The sequence below is a fragment of the Lepidochelys kempii genome, chromosome 2 (genome assembly GCF_965140265.1).
Source record: "Lepidochelys kempii isolate rLepKem1 chromosome 2, rLepKem1.hap2, whole genome shotgun sequence".
NCBI lineage: Eukaryota > Metazoa > Chordata > Testudines > Cheloniidae > Lepidochelys > Lepidochelys kempii.
The window spans coordinates 136,130,364-136,156,050 of record NC_133257.1 but is presented as its reverse complement, the minus strand read 5'-3'; the positions used below and the strand labels follow the sequence as shown (position 1 = coordinate 136,156,050).

Sequence of the window (25,687 nt, the reverse complement as noted above, 5' to 3'; positions counted from 1 at the left end):
TGCCTTTTATCATCAGTGACAGTACAAACTGCCATGCAAGCATCAGAGGACACACAAAGGGTAGACAGGGTCAGTCGTTTTTCCCTTCCCAGCCACTGCTATCCTTGAAACCAGCATTTTGACAGGATCTTCTAGAATCCATAGAAGATTAGGACTGGAAGAGACCTCAGGAGATCATCTAGTCCAACGTCCTGCTCAAAGCAGGACCAACTCCAACTAAATCATCCCAGCCAGGGCTTTGTCAAGCTGGGCCTTAAAAACCTCTAAGGATGGAGATTCCACCACCTCCCGAAGTAACCCATTCCCGTGCTTCACCATCCTCCTTGTGAAAGTTTTTTCCTAATATCCAACCTAGACCTCTCGCACTGCAACTTGAGACCATTACTCCTTGTTCTGTCATCAGCCACCACTGAGAACAACTAGCTCCATCCTCTTTGGAACCCCGCTTCAGGTAGTTGAAGGCTATCAAATTCCCCCTCACTCTTCTCTTCTGCAGACTAAATAAGCCCAGTTCCCTAAGCCTCTCCTCATAAGTCATGTGTGCCATCATTTTCATTGCCCTCTGTTGTTGGACTTTCTCAAATTTGTCCACATCCCTTCTGTAGTGTGTGTGTGTGGGGGGAACGGGGATGCAATTCTCCAGATGTGGCCTCACCAGAACCGAATAGCGGGGAATAGTCACTTCCCTTGAGCTGCTGGCAATGCTCCTACTAATGCAGCTCAATGTGCCATTAGCCTTCTTGGCAACAAAGGCACACTGTTGACTCCTGTCCAGCTTCTCGTCCACTGTAATCCCCAGGTCCTTTTCTGCAGGACTCTGCACTTGTCCTTGTTGAACCTCATCAGAGTTCTTTTAGCCCAATCCTCCAGTTTGTCTAGGTCACTCTGGACTGGGGCAGGCAAACTTTGTGGCCTGAGGGCCACATCGGGGAATAGAAATGGTATGGCAGGCCATGAATGCTCACAAAATTGGGGTTGGGGTGAGGGCCCTAGTTGGTGCGGGCCTGGGGATGAGGAGTTTGGGGTACAGGAGGGTGCTCCGTGCTGGGATCGAGGGGTTTGGAGAGTGGGAGGGGAAACAGGGCAAGGGGTTGGGGCGTGGGGAGAAACTCAGGGGCAGGCTTCAAATGGCACTTAAATCAAGCAGCTCCCGGAAGCAGGGGCATGTCCCTTTTCTGGATCCTACGCATGGAGCAGCCCCTGACCCTGCACCCCGGGGCCATGCAGCTGCTTCCGGGAGCCACATACTGCAGCTTCTGACCCTGCGTCCCAGAGTGGGACCATGCCACAGCTTTCGGGAGCCACGTGGTGCTGGAGCTCGTGGGCCAGCTTAAAACAGCTTGCAGGCTGGATCTGGGCCGTAGTTTGCCCACCCCGCTCTGGACCCTATCCCTATCCTCCAGCTTAGTGTCTTCCACGAACTTGCCGAGGGTGCAATCCATCCCATCATCCAGATCATTAATAAAGATGTTGAACAAAACCAGCTCCAGGACAGATCCCTGGGGCACTCCGCTTGATACCAGCTGCCAACTAGACATTGAGCCGTTGATCTGTTGAACAGGTCCATTCATCCAATCCATACTTTAACTTGCTGGCAAGAATACTGTGGGAGACCGTATCTAAAGCTTTGCTAAAGTCAAGATTTATCATGTCTGTTTAAATCTGAAATGTGGCATGCAAATGATCAGAATAGGAGTCCACCGCTTTTCCTATATCCACAGAGCCAGTTATCTCATCATAGAAGGCAATCAGGTTGGTCAGGCATGACTTGCCTTTGGTGAATCCATGTTGACTGTTCCTGATCTCCTTCCTCTCCTCCAAGTGCTTCAAAATGGATTCCTTGAGGACCTGCTCCATGATTTTTCCAGGAACTGAGTTAATGCTGACCGGTCTGTTGTTCTCTCTATTCTCCTTCTTCCGTTTTTTTTAAAGATGGGCACTATATTTGTATTTTTCCAGTTGTCCCTGACCTCCCCTGATTGCCAAGAACTTTCAGAGATAATGGCCAATGGTTTGCAATCACATCAACCAACTCCATCTGCACTCTCGGATGCATTGCATCCAGCCCCATGGAATTGTGCATGTCCAATTTCTCTAAATAGTCCTTAACCTGTTCTTTCACCACTGAGGGCTGCTCACCGCCTCGCCATACTGGGCTGCCCAGTGCAGCAGTCTGGGAGCTGACCTCCTCTGTGAAGACAGAGGCAAAAAAAGCATTGATTACTTCAGCTTTTTCCACATCTGTCACTAGGTTGCCTCCCCCATTCAGTGAGGGTCCCACACTTTCCCTGACCACCTTCTGTTGCTAACATACCTGTAGAAACCCTTCTTGTTACCCTTCACATCCCTTACTAGCTGCAACTCCAGTCATGCCTTGGCCTTCCTGATTACACCCCTGCATGCTCTAGCAATATTCTTATACTCCTCCCTAGTCATCTGTCCAAGTTTCCACTTCTTGTAAGCTTCCTTTTTGTTTAAGCTCACCGAAGATTTCTCTGTTAAGCCAAGGGAGTCGCCTGCCATATTTGCTGCTATTTCTGCACATCTGGATGGTTTGTTCCTGCGCCTTCAACAAGGCTTCTTTAAAATACAGCCAGCTCTCCTGGACTCCTTTTCTGCTCATGTTAGCCTCTCGGGGGATCCTGCCCATGAGTTCCCTGAGGGAGTCAGTCTGATTTTCTGAAGTCCAGGGTCTGTATTGTGGTGCTCTCCTTCCTTCCTTCCTTTTGTCAGGATCTTGAATTCAGACCATCTCATGGTCACTGCTACCCAGGTTGCCAGCCACTTCTACTTCCCCTACCAATTCTTCCTTGTTTGTGAGCAGCAGAACAGGAGGAGCACAGCCCCTACTTGGTTCCTCCAGCACTAGCACCAGGAAGTTGTCCCCAACACTCTCTCCAAAAACTTCCTGGATTGTCTGTGCACCAGCTGTCCCTCTGGATCTGCACAGCCCCTCGGGTTCTTCTTTTGACCCTATGGGAGCTCCCTGGTGTCCATGCACATATTGAAGAACTCAAGTAACTACAAGGTGAGTAGATCATCCTTCTATGCTGTTACGGTAAAATTTACATTTTTAAGAAATCAGGATCTATGCAGATGTGGATGCTAGCATCATCTAAGTTATCCCTTTCTTTTCTTTCAAGGAAAATCTTAAACCAAGTCTGCCTTTCTTTGATCATATGTTAACTGCTTCTAGAGTTCAGTTACACCAGACACTTTGGGTTGAATATGTATTTCTTCAGACTATTTTCTCAAGCCACTTTAAAACTGATTTAGGACCAAATTTTGAATACTATATTATTTCAGCTCATTAGTATTTGACAGTTCACGATTGGTGCAGATCTTTGACTGTCCTTCAGCGTGAGCATAAGCTGTGCTGATTATAAGGTTTTCAGAAACCCCTTAAGTGCAGGTTGGGCATGTAGGCCAAAATAAAAGGATAAATAGAAGGCAAGAGTTTATTACAGTATTGCAATTTTCTAAAACTTTTTGCCTTCCTTCAAGAATATTGAAGACTACAAAATATTCATAATATGGGAGGGAACCCTTGGCCTTACCTTAGCTTTATTTAGGTGGCCTAAGTGGTCTGTTTTTAGTGGTGGGTGTTATGCCACTAGCAGAGTCCTCATCCGCCATTCAGTCCTTGGCCGGTCGGGGAGGGGGTGTGTGTGTGTGTATATGTGTGTGTGTGTGTGTGTGTATGTATATATATATATAAAATATATTTTTAATGTGGAACTGAACCAATATTAATTTCACACAGTCCCTCAAGCCACCAGCAGTTGGTGACTGTTACCATTCACCTGAGCTTTAATTAAATTTGTGCCATTGGAAAGGATCTGTGGCTGGCTCGTGGCCTGATAACGGGCTAATCTCCCAGCTGCTGATTTAATTCCATCTATTGTCCAACAAGAGATGCAACAAGCTCGTTCTTTTTTTAAAAAAGGGGCAAAAAATGGTGGCGTATACTTTTTGTACACGACCGCTTTTTTGAAGAATATAAGAGGGTACCATTGTGAGCAGCAATATGTAGCAATATCTTCAGGAAAATACCACAATTTGACAATTTTACTTCCAAGATTTGACTTAATAAGTTGCTCGTTTTTCTTTCTCAACTTTGTAGCTTCCAGAAAAGCTGCTGAACAGACACGATTGGATCAAACAGTGGCAGCTAAGACAGAAACTGGGCAGGAAGATGGGAGAACTAAGTGACGAAATTAAAGACTACTTAATACTTCTAAGGAAGAAGGTTGGATAAATTATATGTTCACTTTCCTTAGTGAGTTACAAATAAGTATGTTTAGCTCTCCACCAATTCAACCTAAATCCTAACAGAATAAAATTATTATTCTAGGAAGGGTAACTAATTACTTAACATATCTAGAATTTATGACACTAATTAAAGGCAACAGAAAACTTCTAAGACTAGAAAATGGAATTTAGAATTCTTTAGTATTAGATTAATATTTAAATCTTAGATTTCACCACTTCCATGTTAAGGCATAGTATTTCTTTGCCTAAAGGCACAAGAAAAGTGGGAAGCCTTTAACCTATTCCCAGAGCAGTTTTGCCAGGATATTCCTGCCATACAGTTATGGAACTGATAAAAACCTTCATGTTATGATGAACATAACACACACATAATGAAGGAAGCAGCTTGAGACTGTGGGTTGGATGACTGCAACACAGTAAGTGTTGCATTGACCTAGTGCCACAATTCATATTATATGGCACTACTTGGTAGTGTAACACTCCTGTGAGGGTGATTCAGCCTTTCACCCTACTTAGGTAGATAATTGCGTTCCAAGTAAGAGTGCTCATTTGGGGAAGAGCTGTGTGCTTTCTGGATGAGACCTTACAAACTGAGGACATTTCTAGTCTTCATGGGCATGAAAAATCCCTTGTTTCTAAGGAGTTGGAAAATATTGGACCAGAGTGCTAGGACAGACCTCCATCTACCCCCTCACTATTGCTGTTGGGCGATCTACTGGCATGCCACCTAGCTGCTGTTCCCAGTCCCAGGGGTGAAGGGATTTCCTGCATTTATGTAGTACCATGTAAAGTGTTTTTAGAAGCCTTAGGGATGAAAGGTGCTATATAAATATAAGATACCAGAAGGGTGTGAGGAATTATACTTCACCACTACAGTGTGACATTTTAATGAATCTTCTTATGTTTCCTAATTTGTGGGGACTTTCTTTTCCCTTCTTGAATTAGATGATGCATAGACTAGTCTGTTGTCAACATAAAATTTTATTACTAGAAATACATAGTTCTAGGTTCACTCTCACTATTTTGGTTCATGTTTACCATACATCCTTAGTGAGAGCAGAGGTGTGTTCCCTATTGGACAAATGCTCTTAGTGGGGTGGTGGATGGCTGCAAGCAGTGATAGAATGACTGAATCTTTACACAGCAAAATGATCCTTTACTCCCCTTATCATTTGTGTATGTTTATGTATATACATATAGCTGTTACAGCATTTATCATTTGTTATCTAACATTTCCCAAATGTTGTACTCTTTATAGATTAGCATTTGATTTGTTTTCTTATTACAGCATGGAATCCGCTTAGTACAACGGTAGCCAAACTTCATTGCACCGTGACCCCCTTCTGACAACAAAAATTACTACATGACCCTAGGAGTGGGGACTGAAGCCTGAGTTTGCTGCCCCGGGTTGGGGGGCCCAAAGCCCAAGTGCCACTGTCCTGGGTTGGGGGACCAAAGCCCAGGGGCTTCCACTCCAGGCAAGGGGCATGTAACCTGAGTCCTACTGCCCAGGGCTGAAGCCCTTGGGCTTCACCTTCGTCACCAGACGGCAGGGCTCAGGCTTCATCTTTGTCACCAAGCCCCAGCAAATCTAAGCCAACCCTGGCGACCCCATTAAAATGGGGGAGCAACCCACTTTAGGGTCCCGACCCACAATTTGAGAACCCCTGGCTTAGTAGAATGTTTGTTTTATTGGTTCCATTATTCATATCTTTTGTGTGCATATATTTACAATTTTATTTTAAACATTTTAAATAGGCACAGATTTACTATGTCAAATTCTAATGTTTGGTTATATGCAGTAGGAGCTAAATAGCTAAAGCACTGTAGGTATTTGAGATGCAGGGAGAATATGAAAATTATAGGTACTGTTACAGCCAATGAAAAGGTTACTGCCTCTCTTCTGTCAGAATCTGTCTCTCCACCCCATTACTTTTTCCCCTTTCCTTTTCTTTCTGTTGATCTCAGCCTCATCAGATACTTGTTGCTACAGGAAAAAGGCAGCAGCTACAGCTATGGGAGGATTTAAAATAAATGGATTTTATTTTTTTTCAAGTAAAAATACGTGTATGAGAGCCCTTTATACATTTAATTCAAAGTAGCAGTGCTGAAAATGTGGCAATCTACACTTGAAAAAGTCCTTCTTTCCTTTTGCAGTTATGAATGATATGCTGTCACTTACCTTGATGATCCTGTTTTCTTTTATAGTGGGAGAGTATGAGTGAAATGAAAAGTCCCATAGAGAGACAAACAGCTTGTGACGAATTGTTTACAAATGAAGAGGAGGAGTACAGTCTCTATGAAGCTGTGAAATTTTTGATGCTGAACACAGCTATCGAATTATATGACGATGATAAAAAAGGAAAGAAAGTACCAGTGTTCTCATGGCTACTGTTTGCCCGGGATACATCCAGCAACCCTAGTCAGCTAATGAATAATCACTTGAATCAAATAGGTCACACTGGAGGCCTTGAGCAAGTAAGGAGAGCTATTTATGCATTCTAGTATACGGGCAGTTTTCTAGTGTCTAGGACTTTCATGTTGTGGTAGAAGCAGAACTAATCACGAAAACACTTTCTGAAATGCTTTGGGAAAATCAACAGAGCTGTAGCAGCTTTAAGTTTGATGTGGTTTGATGCTTGTAAAAGGGTAGCTGCTCAGTAAATGGAATAATAGCCATACTCGTTAGTGGTGATCTAGTTAAGGGTCTGTGCTTGTAATTGTAAACCCCTGTTTTCTGGAGCATATAACTCCTGGAGAAGAAATGTTGCTCATTTTTTTACATATAGGTTTTTTAGTAAAGTAAATGAAGAATTAGATTAATGTCTTGAATGATTATTATTGTACCAGAAAAGGCCACTACTCTTAATTATTTAAAATGTTGATTTAAATGTCAAAATAAAGGGGTGGGGGTGTGTGTATGTGTGTGTATATATATATATAAAATATAATTGTAATATATGAAAAGCTAGCAGTACTGAATTAATTACATAAGGCAAACATATATGCAACAAGAACTGCATAATAAATCCATTGTCTGACTGATAGACATTTTTACTGGTCTTGATTACCTGAAAAACAGCATAATTCATCCTTGAGGAATTGCAGCTACCTAAGTGAACCATGACTTAATGTATAGAGCACAAACTGGTTAATGAAGATATTGGTGTGAAAGGTAGTACAAATATTTAAAAAACAATCAGGGAGCCTGATCTCAAAAGACCAGATTCCTTAAATCAGTGTAACTACCCTCAGAAGTGTAGTTGCAGGATAAAAATCCTAAGTGCAGTGCTCAACTGTGCATTTGTTAATCAAGAATAGCTAAGGGCCGGATCCTGTTCCCATTTAAGTTTTTGTACTAAACGCTCATTGACTAGGTGCTTAGTTCTACCTTTTTCAAGTAAAGTCGGTTATCACCTGCCTTTAACTTGTTGGCTTTTCTTGGGGTCCAGCTTTGTCACCCTTACTCACATGGAGTTGAACTTTACTCAATGACTCATCCTATTGAGATCAATGAGACTGTTCTGATAAGTTATGACTAGAACAGGTTACGCCTGGCCCTGTATGAGTTCACAAGACAGGTGGGAAGGACTGGGGGAAACCCTTCCTTGCTACCTCACATCCATGCAGGCAACAGGCCTAATAAGGTTCTTGTACTTGCTGAGCACAAGGACTACAGAGGCTAATGCTGCTGACAGTGCTAGTCTCTATGAAATGGGGCGGGGGCAATGGTCCTAACCTGCATGCATACACACATTACCATCAGCCTTGCTCCAACTGGAAGAATTGGCTGGGTGCAGATGTGAGTGGATGCCCGCCGTACCTTCAAGTGTGGTGGTGGTGCAACGCTCATGTTCTTCCTGGCATTTCCTGGGGAAGTACCATGCCTTAGCTTTTACTGCTGTGCCTTAAAGGCACAATTCAACTCTATTCCAGCTATTTCTGCAGTCGTGTCCTCGTTTCCCTCCTTTGAGGGACATTAAACTATCTAAAGACAAGTAGGGACATGGATTCTGAGTGCATATGCATTCTCATTTTTTAAAATTCTGTTTCTTTTATAAAGAGTGTTACTGCTTTTAACATGTGTAGCACTAGAAACTAAAGTCCTGAAATAATCCAACTTCTACAGCACGAGCAGCATCAAGCAGAGGTTCCCCCTCACTGTCTTACTGTTCTTACGTGTAAGTTTAAAAAACTATAGCAGGTATGAAGTGCTGCTTTAGTTATACTAAAGCAAATGTATATCAAAGTGCTTTAAACAGTTTGTTTTTTAAATGTAAGTCTTCAGGCTTTGTCCAAGGGGAGTCAAATCTATCTGACCCCATTATAGTTACGTGTCTTAGACTGAATTCTGAACATCTAGTGCACTTGGACTGACTCCTGTCTGTCTCAATGGAGTAAAGGAGCATTCAGTGGTTGGTAGCCTCTGTTCAGGAAATGATACAGGTATAGGTCCACAATTTTCTATCAGGAATGTTTAAAGCTAAGTACCTTAAGCACTGAAATAAGTGGCATTATTTCTTTCAAAAGCCTTGAACACATAGCTTTCATTTTGAAATGAAGTGTCTTGATTTTCAAACATTTGAACAAACTACTTCACTGCCTTAAGCACTTGAGATTAAAAATTTTGGCTATACTGTGTAATGAGTACACAGTGTGAAATCGTTGTGTATTTGCACCCTGAGGATGGGATTTCAGTGAATTTCCTCATGCAAGGGAATCTCAGTATCTGAGCTTCATTCTCCATTTTAAGGGTCCTCTTGTACAGAATAACGTGTCTGGAAAAATACACACTAGTATTATGCATTACATTCTAATTGATTTTTTTTCTTTCAACCTAGGTGGAAATGTTTCTTCTTGCATATGCTCTGCAGTATACCATCAGAGTTTATCGATTGTATAAATACAGCACTGATGAATTCATCACACTTTATCCCAATGACCCAGAGGAGGACTGGCCTGTGGTGACTCTTATAACTGAAGATGACAGACATTATAATATTCCAGTCAGAATGTGTGAAGAGACTAGTTTGTAAACAAGAGATTTTGGCAGATTTATAAATTTGATATCCAAGTCTCACCTGGATGTTAAATTTCCAACACTATTTTGAAATAAAGTCATGATGAGATTTACACGGTGAAACCTACAGTACTTTGGATCTCGAGTTACAAAGGATTGAACTGAAATTCCAAATAGGATCTTTGTAGTGGGCTGACTTGGGGCTAGCAGGCCTAGTGGGCATGCCATGACTCAGCAGACCCCAAAGTCCTGAGATGGCCTTGCTTGGATGGTCCATGGGCATGGTGGCTGAGTTAGGGTCTGTCATTCCCTGGTGGGGAGAAAGTAGAGAGACCTGGGTCCTCCCTCTCCACCAGATCCCAACACAAGGGAAAGGGGAGAGGAGCGTCTCTTGCTGATAAAACCCAGACCAGTTTCCTCTGAGCCACTTGCTACATCCCCGCTCTCTCTCTTCATTTTGGAGGATGATTGCAGCACTCTGCCCCCTCCCAGCAGAGAGTTTCCCCATAAGTCTCAGCAGTTCAGATAGCAAACGGGTAGCTCACTTCTCAGTGTCCAGATATTCTCCCTTGTCAGGGAGCAGGGGAGGGAAAAGGGTCAAGCCCCCAGCCTCCCAGTTAGGTCTTACCCACAGTCGAGACCCTTCTCCTGTGGTTTGCTCTGTCCCAGAAGCTGCAAACTGGCTCCCTCCATGCAGACCGCCTCTCCTTCACTCTTCTCCTGCTTGACTTTCAGAGTCCCCTTTTAAGCAGGCCCTCCTTTTGGAGCATGTTCTGAAGCTGCTGAGAGGCGGGGCCCAATGGGCCCTGTACCTCTCCTTCACTCCCTTAGACTTTGTGTGCGGTCTGTAAACCCCACACACAACCTCCCTTTAAAGAATACCTGACTAGAAAATAAAGTTGGTCTCTGTTGCTTGGTGTAAATGAATTTTCATGGCACTCTCTGGAACAAATCTCTTAAATGGATTATGTATAATAGAATATAAAATGTGTAAACTAGGGAGTAGGTATGATGGAAAAAATAATAATAATTTTCCCCTGAAAGGGCATGGCAAAGAGACTTGATTGGGGTTATAGAGTAGTTTGCCTGGAGGTCAGCAGTTTAGATCCTCCTCAGCTGTGTATTGTCTGAAAGCCATTAACATGTGGTGGCATTTTGGGAGAGTATGTGAAATAAACTTGTCAATCCAGTTCCTAGTGAACACATGCCCATATCACAAAAGCTGTTCTCATAATTGGCATATTTATGGGAAGTCTCAGTGGAGAGGCTAAGGATTTGAATGGATCTGGAGATTGCACTAGAAACCTGGCTGGGGTTGAGCCAAATGAGCATGCAATGTGAATCTAGCCCTACTGCTGCCTCTGGTTTTCCTGTGGGCCAGCGATTCTTCAGGGCTTTCAATCTGGCACCTTTCACAAGTGTTCTAAAAATAAATTGGAATAGTAATGCAGCAGTGCTCTGCAATGTGGTCATAGTTTCAGGATTTTCTATTGTAGCCATATGAATTGGTTTAAATCTGAAATGTGGCATGCAAATGATCAGAATAGGAGTAAAAATGACTTTAAATGGCATGCAAACCAGACAGTGGTAGTTGAGTGTCTGTCCTCTTCTACGACACACTTTTTGTCCAATAGGATTGGACCTGTTAGGGTCATTTTATTTAAAGGTATACTAAAAAACACAGCAATATGGAAAATTGGGTTGTGCTGTTCCGTTTGAACTATCTTCTAAACTTCTCTTGCATATTTAGTCCATAACAACAGCTTTTTGAAAACAGCCTGATGATAATTCCTCAATTTACATGGGATTTAAGTTTTTTCATTTTAAATGGTGAGGGCCAACTTCTGCTGTCAGTTATTCCTGATTTTTCACCTGCATAAAGGGAGGCAGAATTTGACCCCCAGTTCTTAACTAGTGTCTGACGTAGTTACTGTGTTTTTTCCATGTAGTATTTGCAGGCTTCTGGATATTCTGAGTGTAGTGTGCTTACTAGAGTATACAGTATGTATTGACCACACTTAGATCTCACACCCTAGCAATAAGTAATGGCTCTATCTTTTTGTTATATCTACCCTATGGAAAATTATTAGCATGATGTTTTGTGTTAAAGGTTCCTGGAAGCTGCAAGGGCAGAGCATAACAAACGTTGTGATAAAGAATATGTTGAGATCAAATGCGGGGTTTAAGGCTTGTTGCCGTTTCTGTCAACTTACTAGTGGCATGTGAATAACCAAGAAATTGCCAGAGACGTTACCGATAGCAAAGGAAAAGGAGAAGACACTTACAAATTAAAAGTTTACATTAGTTGTTTCACTTCACCTGGACTTTAATGGAAAAATAGTACATAAGCAGTTTTTTCTGATTAATTTTCTATCTTGAACATTGGTGTCTTTTTGCTTTTAAGAAGGGTTATTGTACTTGAGACTAAAATGTATGAGCCTAAACAAAACACTTTAAAAAATCCATAGGTTTTTTTGAGTTGTGCAATGTGCAGGTATATTTAGGGTGCAGACTTGCAGTCCTGGTGCCTGTAGGGCAACATGTGCAAGTGAGGGTTGTGGCATCAAGCCCAAAAGACTTGCATAATTGTTATCCATAGAATATGGTGGAAGCCTGAATACTGCTAAAAACTTGGAATTTGCTTCTGTAGAGGTCAGTGGCAAAACTACGACTGACATCAGTGGGAACAGGACACTTCAGGATATTCAGAGAATAGAAACGGCCTTGCATGTTACACTCATGAAAATATTTTAATGCAAAAAACTCCGTTTTCAGCTACATTGTATACATATGTTCAACTAAACATCTATTTCAAATATATTAAATTTTAATATTGACTGCAGTGTTTCCTTTATCTGGTGCTCCAGAGTGGACAATTATTTGCTTTCAGACCCTTATATTTTCTCCTATACTTAGCTGAACAAGTGAGGTGGACGCCACCTCAATGGAGACAATAAATGAAGAAACTGAGATAGTGGATAGAGAAGGAGAGTGGTGGTGTGATCCAGTTACTCTTGTGCCCTTGAGTATTCTTCAGTGAGCGCTTACCTATGACAGCAACAGCTGCTCTGAGTGAAGATTGCAGGGTTGGGCCCATAGGTGGCAATAGTTAAAACACTGAAACTGGAATGAGTTGGAAGATATAGCAGATACCTTAGCTCGTTATCCAGTTACCTAGCTAGGTACTTACATGACTCCCATTACTGTAGTATCGGACCACCTAGGTGGTAGAGATGAGAACTTTGCAGTCAGGTGTCTGATTTTTGTTGTTCCCACATAGTCTGTGCATTTCTCCCCTCTAACTACTTGTTGCCTGTCTTGTGTTATGTGTAACTGAAAAATTATAGCACCTTAGAGACTAGCAAATTTATTTGGGCATAAGCTTTCGTGGGCTAAAACCCACTTCATTGGATGCATGCAGTGGAAAATACAGTAGGAAGATTTTATGTACACAGAGAACATGAAAAAATGGGTGTTGCCATACCAACTGTAATGAGACCAATCAATTAAGGTGGGCTATTATCAGCAGGAAAAAAAAAAAAAATTAGCATGGGGAAATAGTTTTTACTTTGTGTAATGACCCATCCGCTCCCAGTCTTTATTCAAGCCTAATTTAACGGTGTCCAGTTTGCAAATTAATTCTGGTTCTGCAGTTTCTCATTGGAGTCTGTTTCTGAAGTTTTTTTTGTTGGAGAATTGCGACTTTTAGTGAAATTGAGTGACCAGAGAGATCGAAGTGTTCTCCAACTGGTTTATGAATGTTATAATTCTTGACGTCTGATTTATGTCCATTTATTTTTTTACGTAAGACTGTCCAGTTTGCCCCATGTACATGGCAGAGGGGCATTGCTGGCACATGGCATATATCACATTGGTGGATGTGCAGGTGAATGAGCCTTTGATAGTGTGGTTGATGTGATTAGGCCCTATGACAGTGTCCCCTGAATAGATATGTGGACAGAGTTGGCAACGGGCCTTGTTGCAAGGATAGGTTCCTGGGTTAGTGTTTTTGTTGTGTGGTTGCTGGTCTTGTTACAGTTTGTATGGCAACACCCATTTTTTCATATTCTCTGTGTGTGTGTGTGTATATATACACACACACACACACACAATCTTCCTACTGTATTTTCCACTGTATGAATCCGATGAAGTGAGCTGTAGCTCACGAAAGCTTATGCCCAAAAAAATTTGTTAGTCTCTAAGGTGCCACAAGTACTCCCTATTTATTTATTTTTTTTCCCCCTGATACAGACTAACACGGTTACCACTCTGAAACCTGAAAAATTATAAACTTTTCACTGGTGGGACCATGTCTCTCTTTTACTTGAAGCAGCTAGCCCACTTCTGGGTGCTGAATAAAAATATATATTGGCCTGATTCTGCTCCCATTTTAGTCAGTGCCAAAATATGCATTGATTTGAATATTTATTTCTAGCTGCTTCTGAAAACACTGAAATATATATTTGTCAATAGAGCACAAAGGTAACAGATCAGCTCTGTAGTGCATAAAAGTGTTTAATAAAAGAGAGAAAATGTAGGTGGGTGATGTTTAAATTTTGGAACACTATTGTCCGACCATCCCAGCACTCTACAATGGGTACCAGCTGTGACGGCGTCACGGCATGGTATCTCGAGAGCATAACTGGCACTTTTGTGTGCAGCGAATGAATTATTTCATTTTCATCCTTTTGTTATATTAAGGAGGCTAAACCCCATTTTAGATCTGTTGTATGAGTGTGCCCATTTCTTGTGATACCATAGGTTTAGGTTGAGTATAATCTAGGAGCTTGTCATTGAATGAAGAAATGTTTGTCCTCTAAATCTAACCAGCTTTAAGCAGGTTTCCATTAAACATGGCTTCTCAGAGACAGAAGAGACGTAACTTGGGAAATAAATAAGGGGATTTTCCTGACTCCCTCCCTCCCCCCCCCCAAAAAAAAAAAAAAAGCTAAGGTGGAAAAGCTTTAGCTTTTTAGAGGTCTAATAGCGAGAGAGAGACTTCTCAGGTTCCCTCCCCGCATGACAGATGCCAAAGGGGCTCATACCTGCCAGCTTGCTCATGAGTTACTAGTTGTCATAAGGTATCTGGTCCCTGTGGATAGACCTAGTGCTCCTGGACTGGAGCAGGTGAGCCCAATCCAGCTAATTGAAGAGGGCTGGGCTACATCTGGGCCTATGAAGGGCAGTTCGTAGGTATCTGGAGAGAGGAAAGACTGAGACAGGCTGCGGAGGGAAAGCTACAGTGGAATAGAGCTAGCCCCTGTGGTGGGTCCCTAGAGCAAGGAGCTGGGGGCTCAGTGAAGCAGCCCTGTGGTTGCTGCTCCAGGAAGGGGAACAGCTGGCTGACTGCCGGATGCTGGAGTGCTAGAGACCCCTGGGAGGGATGGCGCTGAAGCCTGGGGCCAAGGATTGTGTTCTGTTTGTTGTTAACCTCTGTTGTGAAATAAACCCTGACTGAGACTGGGCGTGGCAGCATATGCTTTGGAGCTGAGGAGAAGCGATGGCCCCGGTGACCAGTGCTTTGTTGCTCATGATCCAGTAAGGTAAAGTAAGCTGGTAGGATGGCAAGAAAACCTGTGTACATTATGGGCCATTGAACTGCTAGCTGTGAGGGATACAGTTTAATGGGAACCTGGTCATGTTATAATTCAACACCCGTCACTCCTGAGTATTTGCTTCATTTTGTGTCTTACTCCTTGTTTGTTTCTTTCATTGGGTTTTATCACTGTTGGCCAAAGTCTAAAATGAAAAATCTTGAGTAAAAGGAAAAGCGTAATGGAGCTGATGTGCTCCAGGGCTTGTGGGTTATCGGGGAGGGGAACAGTGGTTATGGTGTTCTGCTCCACCAGACAGACAGTTTGGCCCTTGTATATTTGTGTGTGAGACTCCATTAGCTAACCCCCTGCCATGCCCTCTTTCCTCTGCTTCTCACAGAGGCCCCCATGGTGTGTAGGGGGTATTCAGTCTTTCTGTGCGCACACTCTACTGCTTGGCCCACAGTAGAGTATGAGACAACCGCCTAGTTTCCAATCTGGGCCTAATCCTGAGCAAGCTCACCTGTCTGTCAGAGGCCCAATCACATATATGGCTTGGGACATCTTGTCCTGTGCAAGTATGGTACAAATTATACCATATTGGAGTGATGAAGGGTATAAAAATGATAATTTATAGGTTTTTTGGGGGGAGGAGGATTTGGTTTGTTTTTTTCCCCCCTGTGGCATTCGTCATAGAACTTGAGCATCATGCAAATGTTAATGAAGTTATCCGCACACATCCATGAGGCATGTAAGTGTGTTTTCCCCTTACAAAGAGGGTGACTTGTCTGAGATACTTTGTTAATGTGTCAGTTGAGAACAGTACCTACATTTCTCAAGTCCCCATCCAACCTTAACAAGATTCAGAGCATGAAGATGGGATATATGATTTTTCTTTTAATATCATGAGTGAACCACCAATCTTATTCATGTGAAATGTGAGATTAACCTTTTCTAGGTGGCGCTGTTCAGTAAGATGGGCATGAAGTGCCTGTTTTACCTAATTCTGAATGCCCATAAATATAAACTTGTTAGTATTATGGACAGTTTCTTGTCACTCAGTTTTTAACTATGTTCTTGCGTGAGATGGACATACCTGCAAGATTGCAAAAACCACTGGCAGTATATTTTTGCCTTGTCTACGTCTCTTTCCCAGATTAGATGGAAAATATTAATCTGAAAAAACCATTCCTGACCCAAAAACCTAAGACTTGTTCAGTGTGAGTTCGGATCTGACATTAGTTTAGTAAATTAGCTAAAACAATCTGTTACACTCTGACTCAGTGTGTGTATTAGTAAAACAGTTAAAATTATTAAGATAAGTGATGCTCCGCTACATTTGCTCAGAGTATATTATTAAGGAATAATGGTATGGAGTCAAAGGTGGCCTAAATGCCTGAACTCAATGTTCAGAACAACTTCCTTTTTGTGCTTCATTTCCACTGAAAATGCTCACTTATGAATGACCTTTACTACTACTTAAACATTCAAATAGCGTAACTCCAGGATTTCCAGTCTGTGTTTGTTTGCTTTGATTCAAATATATTGCTTTGAGGGGAAGAAAGGGGACTAAAACTGGCCAATTAAGGTTCCTTGTGGTCTAGGACTTTTTCACTCATATTTTACGTCTGTGAGAGATTTAGGTCAAGATTTCAGTTATCAGTGATTAAGACAGTCTTGCTCCCTGCACCCTTGGCAGATAAGGAAGGTCTGAAGTGCAGAGCAACTCTTGTAGTTCTGCTACGTATGGAAGCCTGAGGGGATACAGGGCATGTAGGACTGTGCAGGTCCTCTGTCTGAAACAAAGTGCTTCAAGTACTCTGAAAATTGGGGTTGGGGTTCTCTCAGAATCTGCCAGCAGTAGCTTGGTAACACTATTTAAAGTGACCTGGCTCAATTTTTAAATGGTTTATTTTTGAGGGTGGTGGGTTGCTGCATCTTGAGGCTCACCCCCTCCCTCACAGACACCAAGCACTGCCCAAACCCCCATACTGCACTGAACAATAGGATAGACTGCAGCAGCTACTGCATAAGGACACTGTCACTTATACTCTACCCTGCAAATGGGGCATTGGGGGAGGAAAAAAGATTGTTCCCCTCTACCTCCCACCCTCAGTCTATGGAGAGCTGCACAAAAACCATTAACTTTGGCTTTGCAAAGGAGACGGAATGAGTGAGTAGGTACAAGCTCGTCAGAAAGTTAGCTTTTAGTGATTGCCAGCAGATGTCGCTGTAGGCAAGAGAGTATGGAAAGTTTTAGAGCTTTATTTTGCCCTGTTCGTTCATAGATTCCATTGTGATGCTGTGGCTAAAAGAGCTGATGTGATCCTGGGTTGGGAATCTTGAGTAGCGAGGATATTTTACTTCTCTGTTTGGCACTGGTGCGACTGCGGCTGGAATGTGCTGTCCAGTTCTGGTGCCCACAATTCAAGAAGGCTGTCGATAAATTGCAGAGGGTTCAGAGAAGAGCCACAAGAATGATGAAAGAATTAGAAAACATGCCTTAGAGTGATGTATTGAGCTGGATTGCAGTCGATATGTAGCTACATGGGGAACAAATATATAATTAATGGCCTCTTCAGTCTAGGGGAGGAAGGTGTAATGCGCTTCTATGGCTGGAAGTTGAAGCTAGACAAATTGACACTGGAAATAAGGCATAAAGTTTTAACAGGGTAATTAACTATTGGATCAATTTACCTAGGGTCGTGGTGGATTCTCCATCACTGACCATTTTTCAGTTAAGATTGGGTGTTTTTCTAAAAGATGTGTTCGAGCAATTATGCTGGGGAAGTGTTATGGCCTGTGTTATACATGAGGCGTCACTGGATGATCACAGTGGTCCCTCCTGGTATGCTGCTTTTCCAATTGTTACGATGTAAATCTGCTGTAATTTAAAAACACGTTAAAATTAAATGTAAATAACGCCTGCTTTAGGTCCAGTGCCAGAGCCTTTATTTGACACAATTCTGCCCACTGTAGCTTGGGGGGGGGGGGGAGAGGGTTTGCCTGAGTAAGAACTGCAGAACTCAGCCCTTCCTCTGTTTCTGAACATTTTCCTTTTTGCTATAAAACATGGTTTAGTGTAAAAGGCGAAGAGCAGTCGTTTTTAAAAAAAAAAAAAAAAAAATCTGCAGCAAGTGTCTGCTATTTTGATAATACAGTCAAGGTTGAGGGCCATGTGAGAGCCTGAACTTTGTCCCCTTCCCCCCCCCCCCCCACCCTTTTAGCCTTTTCTGGGATTTCTCTTCTGCAGCGGACTCCACTTCCCAGCACTGGCATAGCATTTAGGCCCTGATTCTGAAGTGCTAAATTTGAGTGTTTGCTCCAGTGAATGAGGTGGTTGAGTTGAAGGGGACTCTGAGAGTGAGAAATTCCTCCTTGCTGGCTTTGTGTTAGCTCTGGAAGCTCCTCTGGTTCCTGTCTCTGACGTTAGGCGACTGGGTCAGAAGTGGGTATGACTGGACCAAAGGAGCACACTCTCCTTTTCATGGTGTATAGCCAAGCAGGACGTGATAGAACAACTGCTTCTGTCCAGCTGTTGATATCGGTGTGAGGAGGAGAGCCGGCAGCAAAACAACTTGTAAGAGAACAATCCTGGCGTGGGTTAGCTCGTGGTGTTGAAAAGAGGGGTGGTACATTAAAGGATAATCCTTAATTTTTCTGCAAGTGCCTTCGACATGTTCCCACAAACCCTTGCTAGGCCAGGAGAAGGCTCTCGGCGGTAAAGAGGCACAGTTGTTGTCTTCTGCTTTACCACAGCCTGATATTTTTGTTGTCATGGAAGACGCAGGGAAGGAAGGGCCTGAATCTAACTGAAGCTAAGCATTCAAAATACCCTCCTCTGTTCCTCAAGCATGTCACCCCCTCCTAGCCAGAGCACATCTCCCCAAACAGAAGAGGGGGGTGGCAGCTTCCCCAGGCCTATTCTAAAATGGATCCTTGACTCCCTGTGGAGGAGGCTAGTAACTAACTCTGCTCCCCCCAGCGAGGAGGATGGGAATGATTTTTTTAAAAGGCTCAGTTGAATTTAGTTTGTCTCTGCTAAGGCAGAGCATGAAAGCCATTCCCCACCTACGCTCCTGAAGGCCCAATGGGCAGAGCTGATGCAAATGGAAGCTGCCTCAGACAAAAGAAAAGTTGACCCATATGAGGTGAGCAAAAAAGGAGCAGGAAAACAGTGTTTCTTCCCCTTCTGATGGGTGTGGCTAGGGAGTTTTCAGAGTATGTGAAACCGATTAAGCAAGATGTGCAGACTATTTCCCCATGGGATAAGAGGTTGTCAGTACTGTTGGTATTCAGCCTGCTCAACCACACATGTGACAGCTCCTTTAAGAGAGTTGCTGCTGCTACCCAGATATTACTGGGCTTATCTGTTTCAGCAGGAGCATGTTGGGAAATGTAGCCCCAGGAGGGGTCAGGTGAGCAAGAAGAGTCATGTAGCTAGTAGGATTATATAAGGGAAGCCAGTAGCTCAGTTAAAAGAAGGGAGTGACTCCAGAGAGAAGGAAGGTGTGAGGAGTTGTTCAACATTAGTGTGCTAGGGAAAGGAGTACTGGGAATCAGCTGTCCACTTAGAAAACAGCTGAGAAAGGGCCACTGAGGAGTCTTGGCTTGGGATACAGGTGAAGATTGAGGAGGTATTTATAGACTGAGGAAGGTATGTAAAGGTGGCATAGGAAATGGCCCAGGGAAACAAAGTCAGGGCAAAGTGGGAAGTTAAGGTGGGGCAATCTACCTATAACAGAAGGTAGGCATAGGTCCCCCTATGCTACTGCCTCAGGAGATGGTGTGGTTATCTTGTTGGTGTTTGGAGCCCAGGAGGGTCCAGGCCAACAGAAGGGCTAAAGCCTCCATTGAAGAGAACAGACCCATAGAGGCAGAGCTGTGCTCTGAAGAGAGTATGAGGTGAAAGACTGTTTGTTTGAATTTCCATTATTTTACATTCTGGAAAGGGTGAATTTCCACCTCAGTGCTGTGACTCACTGAAGACCCCTACAATGGCCTAGGAGCCTGGGAGAAAGGCCTAGACAGATGCAAAGCCGTAGGGAAACTGAAGCAGCAGAGTCCTGAGAGGTAAGAACTTGTTACACACACCATGGTTCTTAACATCTTTCAATGCCTTGAATTCATGAGTTTAAAAACCAAAGCAAAAACACACATGAGTGAGAGAAAGTAACATTATTCTTCAGAGAATTTAATCCCCCTTCCCCTGGTTTCCCTGACACAGCAGAGATTGCCATACCCAAACCTGAGACTGGACTTATTCTGTCATGTTACACCCCAGTCTTGACTTCTCAAATCTATCAGTGTAGAAACTTGAGGTAAATCCTAGCAGAATCCAGTCATTCAAGTCACTAGATCATCAGTGTCTTCCAGAAATGATTCTACAGCACAACAATGTGTAAGAGCAAATGATTTATTGCAAGAAACAGGGACATGGGAAACAGGAACACCAGCCATGCTCCAATTCCTCCAGGATGGTCTTCAATTTAATACAGGATTCAGTTTCTAGAAGATCATAGAAATGTAGGGCTGGCAGGGACTTAAAGAGGTCAAGTCCAGCCCCCTGCGGTGAGGCAAGACTGAGTAAACCTAGACCATCCCTGACAGGTGTTCTTCGAGACTTCCAATTATGGGGATTCCACAACCTCTCTTGGTAGTTCCAGAGTTTAATTACCTGTGTACAGTAAAAGCTGTTTTATCTGGAACTTCACCATCCAGAAAGCTCTATAAACCAGCATTTCTGATGTTCATTGAAATTCCAGTTTATAGTCCGGTTGGTGTGGGGCAGAGGCAGCTCATCTCGGGCAGCTCCCCACAAGCGGTGACCTGTCCCGGCCGCTCCTAGGTGAAGGTATGTCAGGTGGCTCTGTGTGCTGCCCCTGCCCTGCTCCACCCTGAGTGCTAGCAATGCAGCTCCCATTGGCTGGGAACCATGGCCAATGGGAGCTGAGGGGGTGGGGGTGCGCCTGTGGGCAGAGGCAATGTGCAGAGCTGGCTGCTGCACCTCCACTTAGGAGTAGTGGGACAAGTGGCTGCCTGCAGAGAGCCTCCTGAGGTGAGTGGCCCCCTGAGTTGGCACCCCACTCACCCTCCTGTGCCCCAAGCCACTGTCCTGAGCCCCCTCCCACACCCAAACTCCCTCCCAGAGTCTGGGCCCTTGCACCCCCTCCCACACCCAAACTCTCTGTTAATTGGCATTTTTCACTTACTGGCACCCCCCCATTTACCCAACATGCCAGATAAAACAGCTTTTACTGTAGTTAGCAGGTTCCTAATATCAAATTGAAATCTCCTTTGCTACAGATTAAGCCCATTACTACTTGTCCTACTGTCAGTGCCCACCATCCTCTTTATAAAAGCCATCAACATATTTAGAGACTATCTGGTGTCTCCTCCACCCTACCCCCATATATCCACCCTGTGTCCTGTTTTCTCAAAACTAAACCTGCCCAGTCTTTCTAATCTTTCTCCGTAGATCTGGTTTTCTAAACCTTTTATCGTTTTTGTTGCTCTACTCTAGACTCTCTCCAATTTGTCCACATCTTTCCTGGTCTGGCATGCAGAATTGCACACACTCCTCCAGCTGAAGCCAGAACAGTACTGAGTGAAGGGGGACAATTATCTCCCATGTCTTATATACAACATTCCTGTTAATACACCCCAGAATGATGATAGCCTTTTTTGCAACTGTCTCACTTAGTTGACTCTCATTCAATTTGTGATCCCAGTTACCCCCAGAGCCTTGTCAGCAGTGCTACCACCTAGCCAGTTATTCCCCACTTCGTAGTTGTGCATTTGATTTTTCCTTTCTATGTGAAGTACTCTACACTTACCTTGACTGAATTTCATCTTCTTGAATTCAGACCAAATCTGTCAAGGTCCTTTTGATTTCTAATCCCATCCTCCAAAGTGCTTGCAACCCCACTCAACTTTGTGTCGTCTGAAAATTTAATAAGCACACTCTCCACTCATTTATCCAAGTCATTAATGAAAATATTGAATAGTACTGGACCCAGGACTGACCCTTGTGGGGCTCCATTAGCTATGTCCTCTGTTTGATAGTGAACCATTGATTACTCGTCTTGGAGTATAGTCTTCGAATCAGTTGCGCACCCACCTTATAGTAATTTCATCTAGATGGCATTTTCCTAGTTTGCTTATGAGAATATCACGTGGGACTATCTCAAAAGCCATACTAAAATCAAGATAATCATGTCTACTGCTTTCCCACTATCCACTAGGCCAGTAACTCTCTGTCAAAGAAGGAAATTAGTTTGGTTTGTTCTTGACAAATACATGCTGGCTATTCCTTATAAACCTATTATCCTCTAAGTGCTAACATTGTTTAATAATTAGTTCCATTATCTTTCCGGGTATTGAAGTTAGGCAGACTGGAATTCCCCAGGTCTTCTTTGTTCCCCCTTTCAAAGATAGGTACTATGTTTGCCCTTCTCCAGTCCTCTGGGAGGTCATCCATCCTCCATGAGTTCTCAAAGATAATTGCTAATGGTACTGAGATTGCTTCAGCTAGTTCCTTAAATACCCGAAGGTGAATTTCATCAGGCCCTGCTGACTTGAATACATTTAACATATCTAACTATACTTTCACATGTACTTTCCCTATTTTTGGCTTGCATTCCTTTCTCTCCCTCCATCCCCCCTTTTGTTGTTAATATTGTGTTGTGTATCTGGTCACCATTAACATTTTTAGTGACGACTGAAGCAAAACAAGCATTTAAACACTTCAGCCTTCTTGATGTAACTCTCAGCCCTAAGTAGTATCCTCAATATATAATCACTTCCTTATTCTGAGCATCACATAATCCGATTCCAGAGGTCAGTCAAACTCAAGATTTCACCTGAGAAAATAGGATATCATGGAGATTAACCTGATTCTGCCTGTCTTCACCTTGGCACTGTTTGAACCTCTAATCTAGAAGGACTTGTATTTTCCACTCAGTTGCAACTGGCTTGTGTAGTACTTGCAGTACCAACTTTTATACCCAAAGTCAACATATCTTTTTACAAATCTCAAGAAATAGTACTGTTCATTTTGTTCTCGCCTGGAACATGCACATGAAATGTTGTGTGCTGTAGAAGTTCAAAAGCCTCCAAAATAACCTAAGCTACACTCTGCAATTTAAAGAACTTCAGCATTGTTCCTTAGCATAAATGAGTAAGAAAGTATAATAATCCTCCATTGCAACATGGATGTGATGCTGCGAATTGGAGGCCCATAGGACTTCAGGCAAAACTATTCTAAAAAGGAACAAAACCCACCATCCAAGAGTGATTCTCACATTCTGGGCATGGAGAGTGTTAGCATCAGAAGTGCAAAAAGCTGTGCAAAGTGTGGCCTGGAATCTGCAGGCACCCACAGATGCCTTCTGTGAGAGGGGAGAGTTCCAGCGAACAGTCTCCAAAGGAGGACCTTATAAGGCCCTTTCACCTTCTAAATCATTGTCCTCTACTGTGCCACATGGAGGCTTGGTAGAAGTATTGTGCAGAAAAATGGTAACTTCTTGTCTGCTCACTTATGTGCTTTGAGTAATGTGGGTGGGATACTTCGCTGGAGACTTGACATCTAACTCAGAGGATGACTCTCTACTGAGCCTCCCTGTTGGCTTAGTGGGTGGTTCACACTTTGTATTTATGGTGACTTGAAACTCCACAATAATTGAACTTAAGTGAGATGCTATTGGAAATTATTAGCAAAACATTGCTAGTTAAAGTATGTTTTCACCACTTTGGAAGAATTCTTCTGGTGGTTTGTCAGATGGCTGCGGTCAACAGCCACAGCATCTCTTCAAAGCCATTGAGCTGGCCCTGATAGGAAGGGAAGAAGGAGGGTGGGCTATTTTTTAAGTTGACTTTTTAACAGGAGGAAAAATGGTTTTCATAGAATATCAGGGTTGGAAGAGACCTCAGGAGGTCATCTTGTCCAACCCCCTGCTCAAAGCAGGACCAATCCCCAATTAAATCATCCCAGCCAGGGCTTTGTCAAGTCTGACCTTAAACTTCTAAGGAAGGAGATTTTATCTTTGGGGTGAACAAAATAACTAAGTTGTCCCATATGGTTTCACGTTTGTAACTTTGCAGGGCTTTGTGAGGGTACACAGCTGATCTTGAAAGCTTTTCTGAGGTCTGTGCAGTGCTTTAGGTGCTCATTGACTTCAAATTACGTATTTGCATCTGGCAGGATCACACCTACCTGGAAAGCAATTGTAAGTGTCTGAGTTAACATCTCCATCAGAGAGGATATTTTACTTGCTTGACCCAAACAGGCACATGCTCTGACATCAGAGGAAGTAACAGATGAAGAAATTTAAAAAAGCGGAATCATAAGCAAATTGTTTGAACTTTACTCAAAGTAAAATTAGAGTATGAAAGCTATTTGACAATCTTGGAGCACAAATCCAAAAAAGAGGAAAGCATAGATCATTTCTTTAACAATGCAAAAACATACATCTATGTTAAATACATAAACAGCACTCAATTTTAATACAATATATACTTTATGCTGACTTTAACAGTCATTTAATAATCAAAGGCTGTACAAACTTAGTTTTACCTTGATGGTTTTCTTTAAAGTAAACCACCAGAGTCAAAGCAAAACAAATAGTGTGTTTATTAAAAAACCACACTGACAGCTACAGCATATGTACAGATTATAGAATCCAATGTTTTTTGTTTTAAAAGAAATCACCTGGATTTCTACAACTGTGACAAATGATGCATGAGGTAACTTTTTTCAAATTTTAGGATCCCTGTACCATGTTTCCAAATGGTGCTCTGACTTAAAGTCTTTGGAAAATTGACTTGTTTAAGTAGTGACGGGTAGTCATTCTCTAATAATACCACTTTGTACTTGGCAAGCCAAGTGCCTGGCCCTGAAAGACTTCTAGTGGTACCTGGTTTTGTCAGCTTTAGCCTTCTTTCTATACTGCAGAAGAATTGTAAAAATTGAGCTCTTTCCCTAGAGATATGTTAAGTGAATTGAACTGGGTCACATTCATAGTGTTGCATCCCCTAAAGTATGGCTAGCTGCCAGCCTTGCCTTTTCTCATTTTGTCACTCTGTTGCCAAAACCCCTGCTTTGCAAAGGTGCTCCAAGCACAGAAACTGTACAAGTGTCCCTACTCCTCTTCTGTGAGCAGGCATGTTCCGCATCATGCTTCAGGGAGAAGTTCATCGTAACACCCTTGGGGGGCCACTACTGTTTTTAAAATACTTACTGTGATGAAGCTGCCATTAAGCTAAAAAGTCAATTTTTGAGAATTCAAAGGCACAATTAGAACACAAGAATGTTGGTGGGTGTAATATGCAAGTACCACTCACAAATCTCACCTCAGATTCCCCTGCCTCAGAGGGGTGCTGTATCTCCATTACTACTTTAGACAGCAGCAGCCCTTGACATCACAAAATTTGGCCAAACCTGCCTTAAGCTCTTCACTGAAACTGATATTTATTGTGAGTCATTTTCCACAGGACACTTTTGTGGAACCAATCTTGACAGACCCTGTCAATACTTGTTCCCTGTTGTGAAATTAGAGTGCCACTCTCCCTCCATGTCCACCTTTAGGTCTCAGCCCTCCCTGCCCCACTTTTAAATTTCAGTGTTAGGGCTAAGTAGGGGCTAGTGCATAAGGAATGGAGAGAGGACACAGCGTGGAATGTGCTTCTTTCTTGTCCAGAGCCAAAGAGGCAGCTGCAACTTCTGCCTTGTGTTCTGGGCCCATACAGCTTGTGGTTGTCTGTCTAGTGCCCACAGTGAAATTAGACACCCTGAAAGGGAACAATAAGGGAGAGGGTCCTTCTGCACTGGCCTGGGGAGTATGGGCACATATATTCTGTACAC

General features: G+C 42.9%; 2 protein-coding genes across 6 annotated transcripts in view; one reads left to right on the top strand and one right to left on the bottom strand.

Annotated features, from left to right (window-relative positions):
- OTULIN (OTU deubiquitinase with linear linkage specificity) overlaps positions 1 to 12,130 on the top strand; it is a 50,528-nt gene extending 38,398 nt beyond the window's left edge. For all 4 annotated transcript variants that reach the window (XM_073332301.1, XM_073332304.1, XM_073332303.1 and 1 more), the window contains 3 exons: positions 4,124 to 4,249; positions 6,481 to 6,750; positions 9,114 to 12,130. In XM_073332301.1, coding sequence (XP_073188402.1) covers positions 4,124 to 4,249; positions 6,481 to 6,750; positions 9,114 to 9,308 — 591 coding nt within the window. In that variant the 3' untranslated portion in view covers positions 9,309 to 12,130. The remainder of the gene's footprint in view (positions 1 to 4,123; positions 4,250 to 6,480; positions 6,751 to 9,113) is intronic.
- ANKH (ANKH inorganic pyrophosphate transport regulator) overlaps positions 1 to 25,687 on the bottom strand; it is a 281,913-nt gene that overhangs the window by 109,743 nt on the left and 146,483 nt on the right. The gene's annotated exons all lie outside the window — the stretch shown is intronic.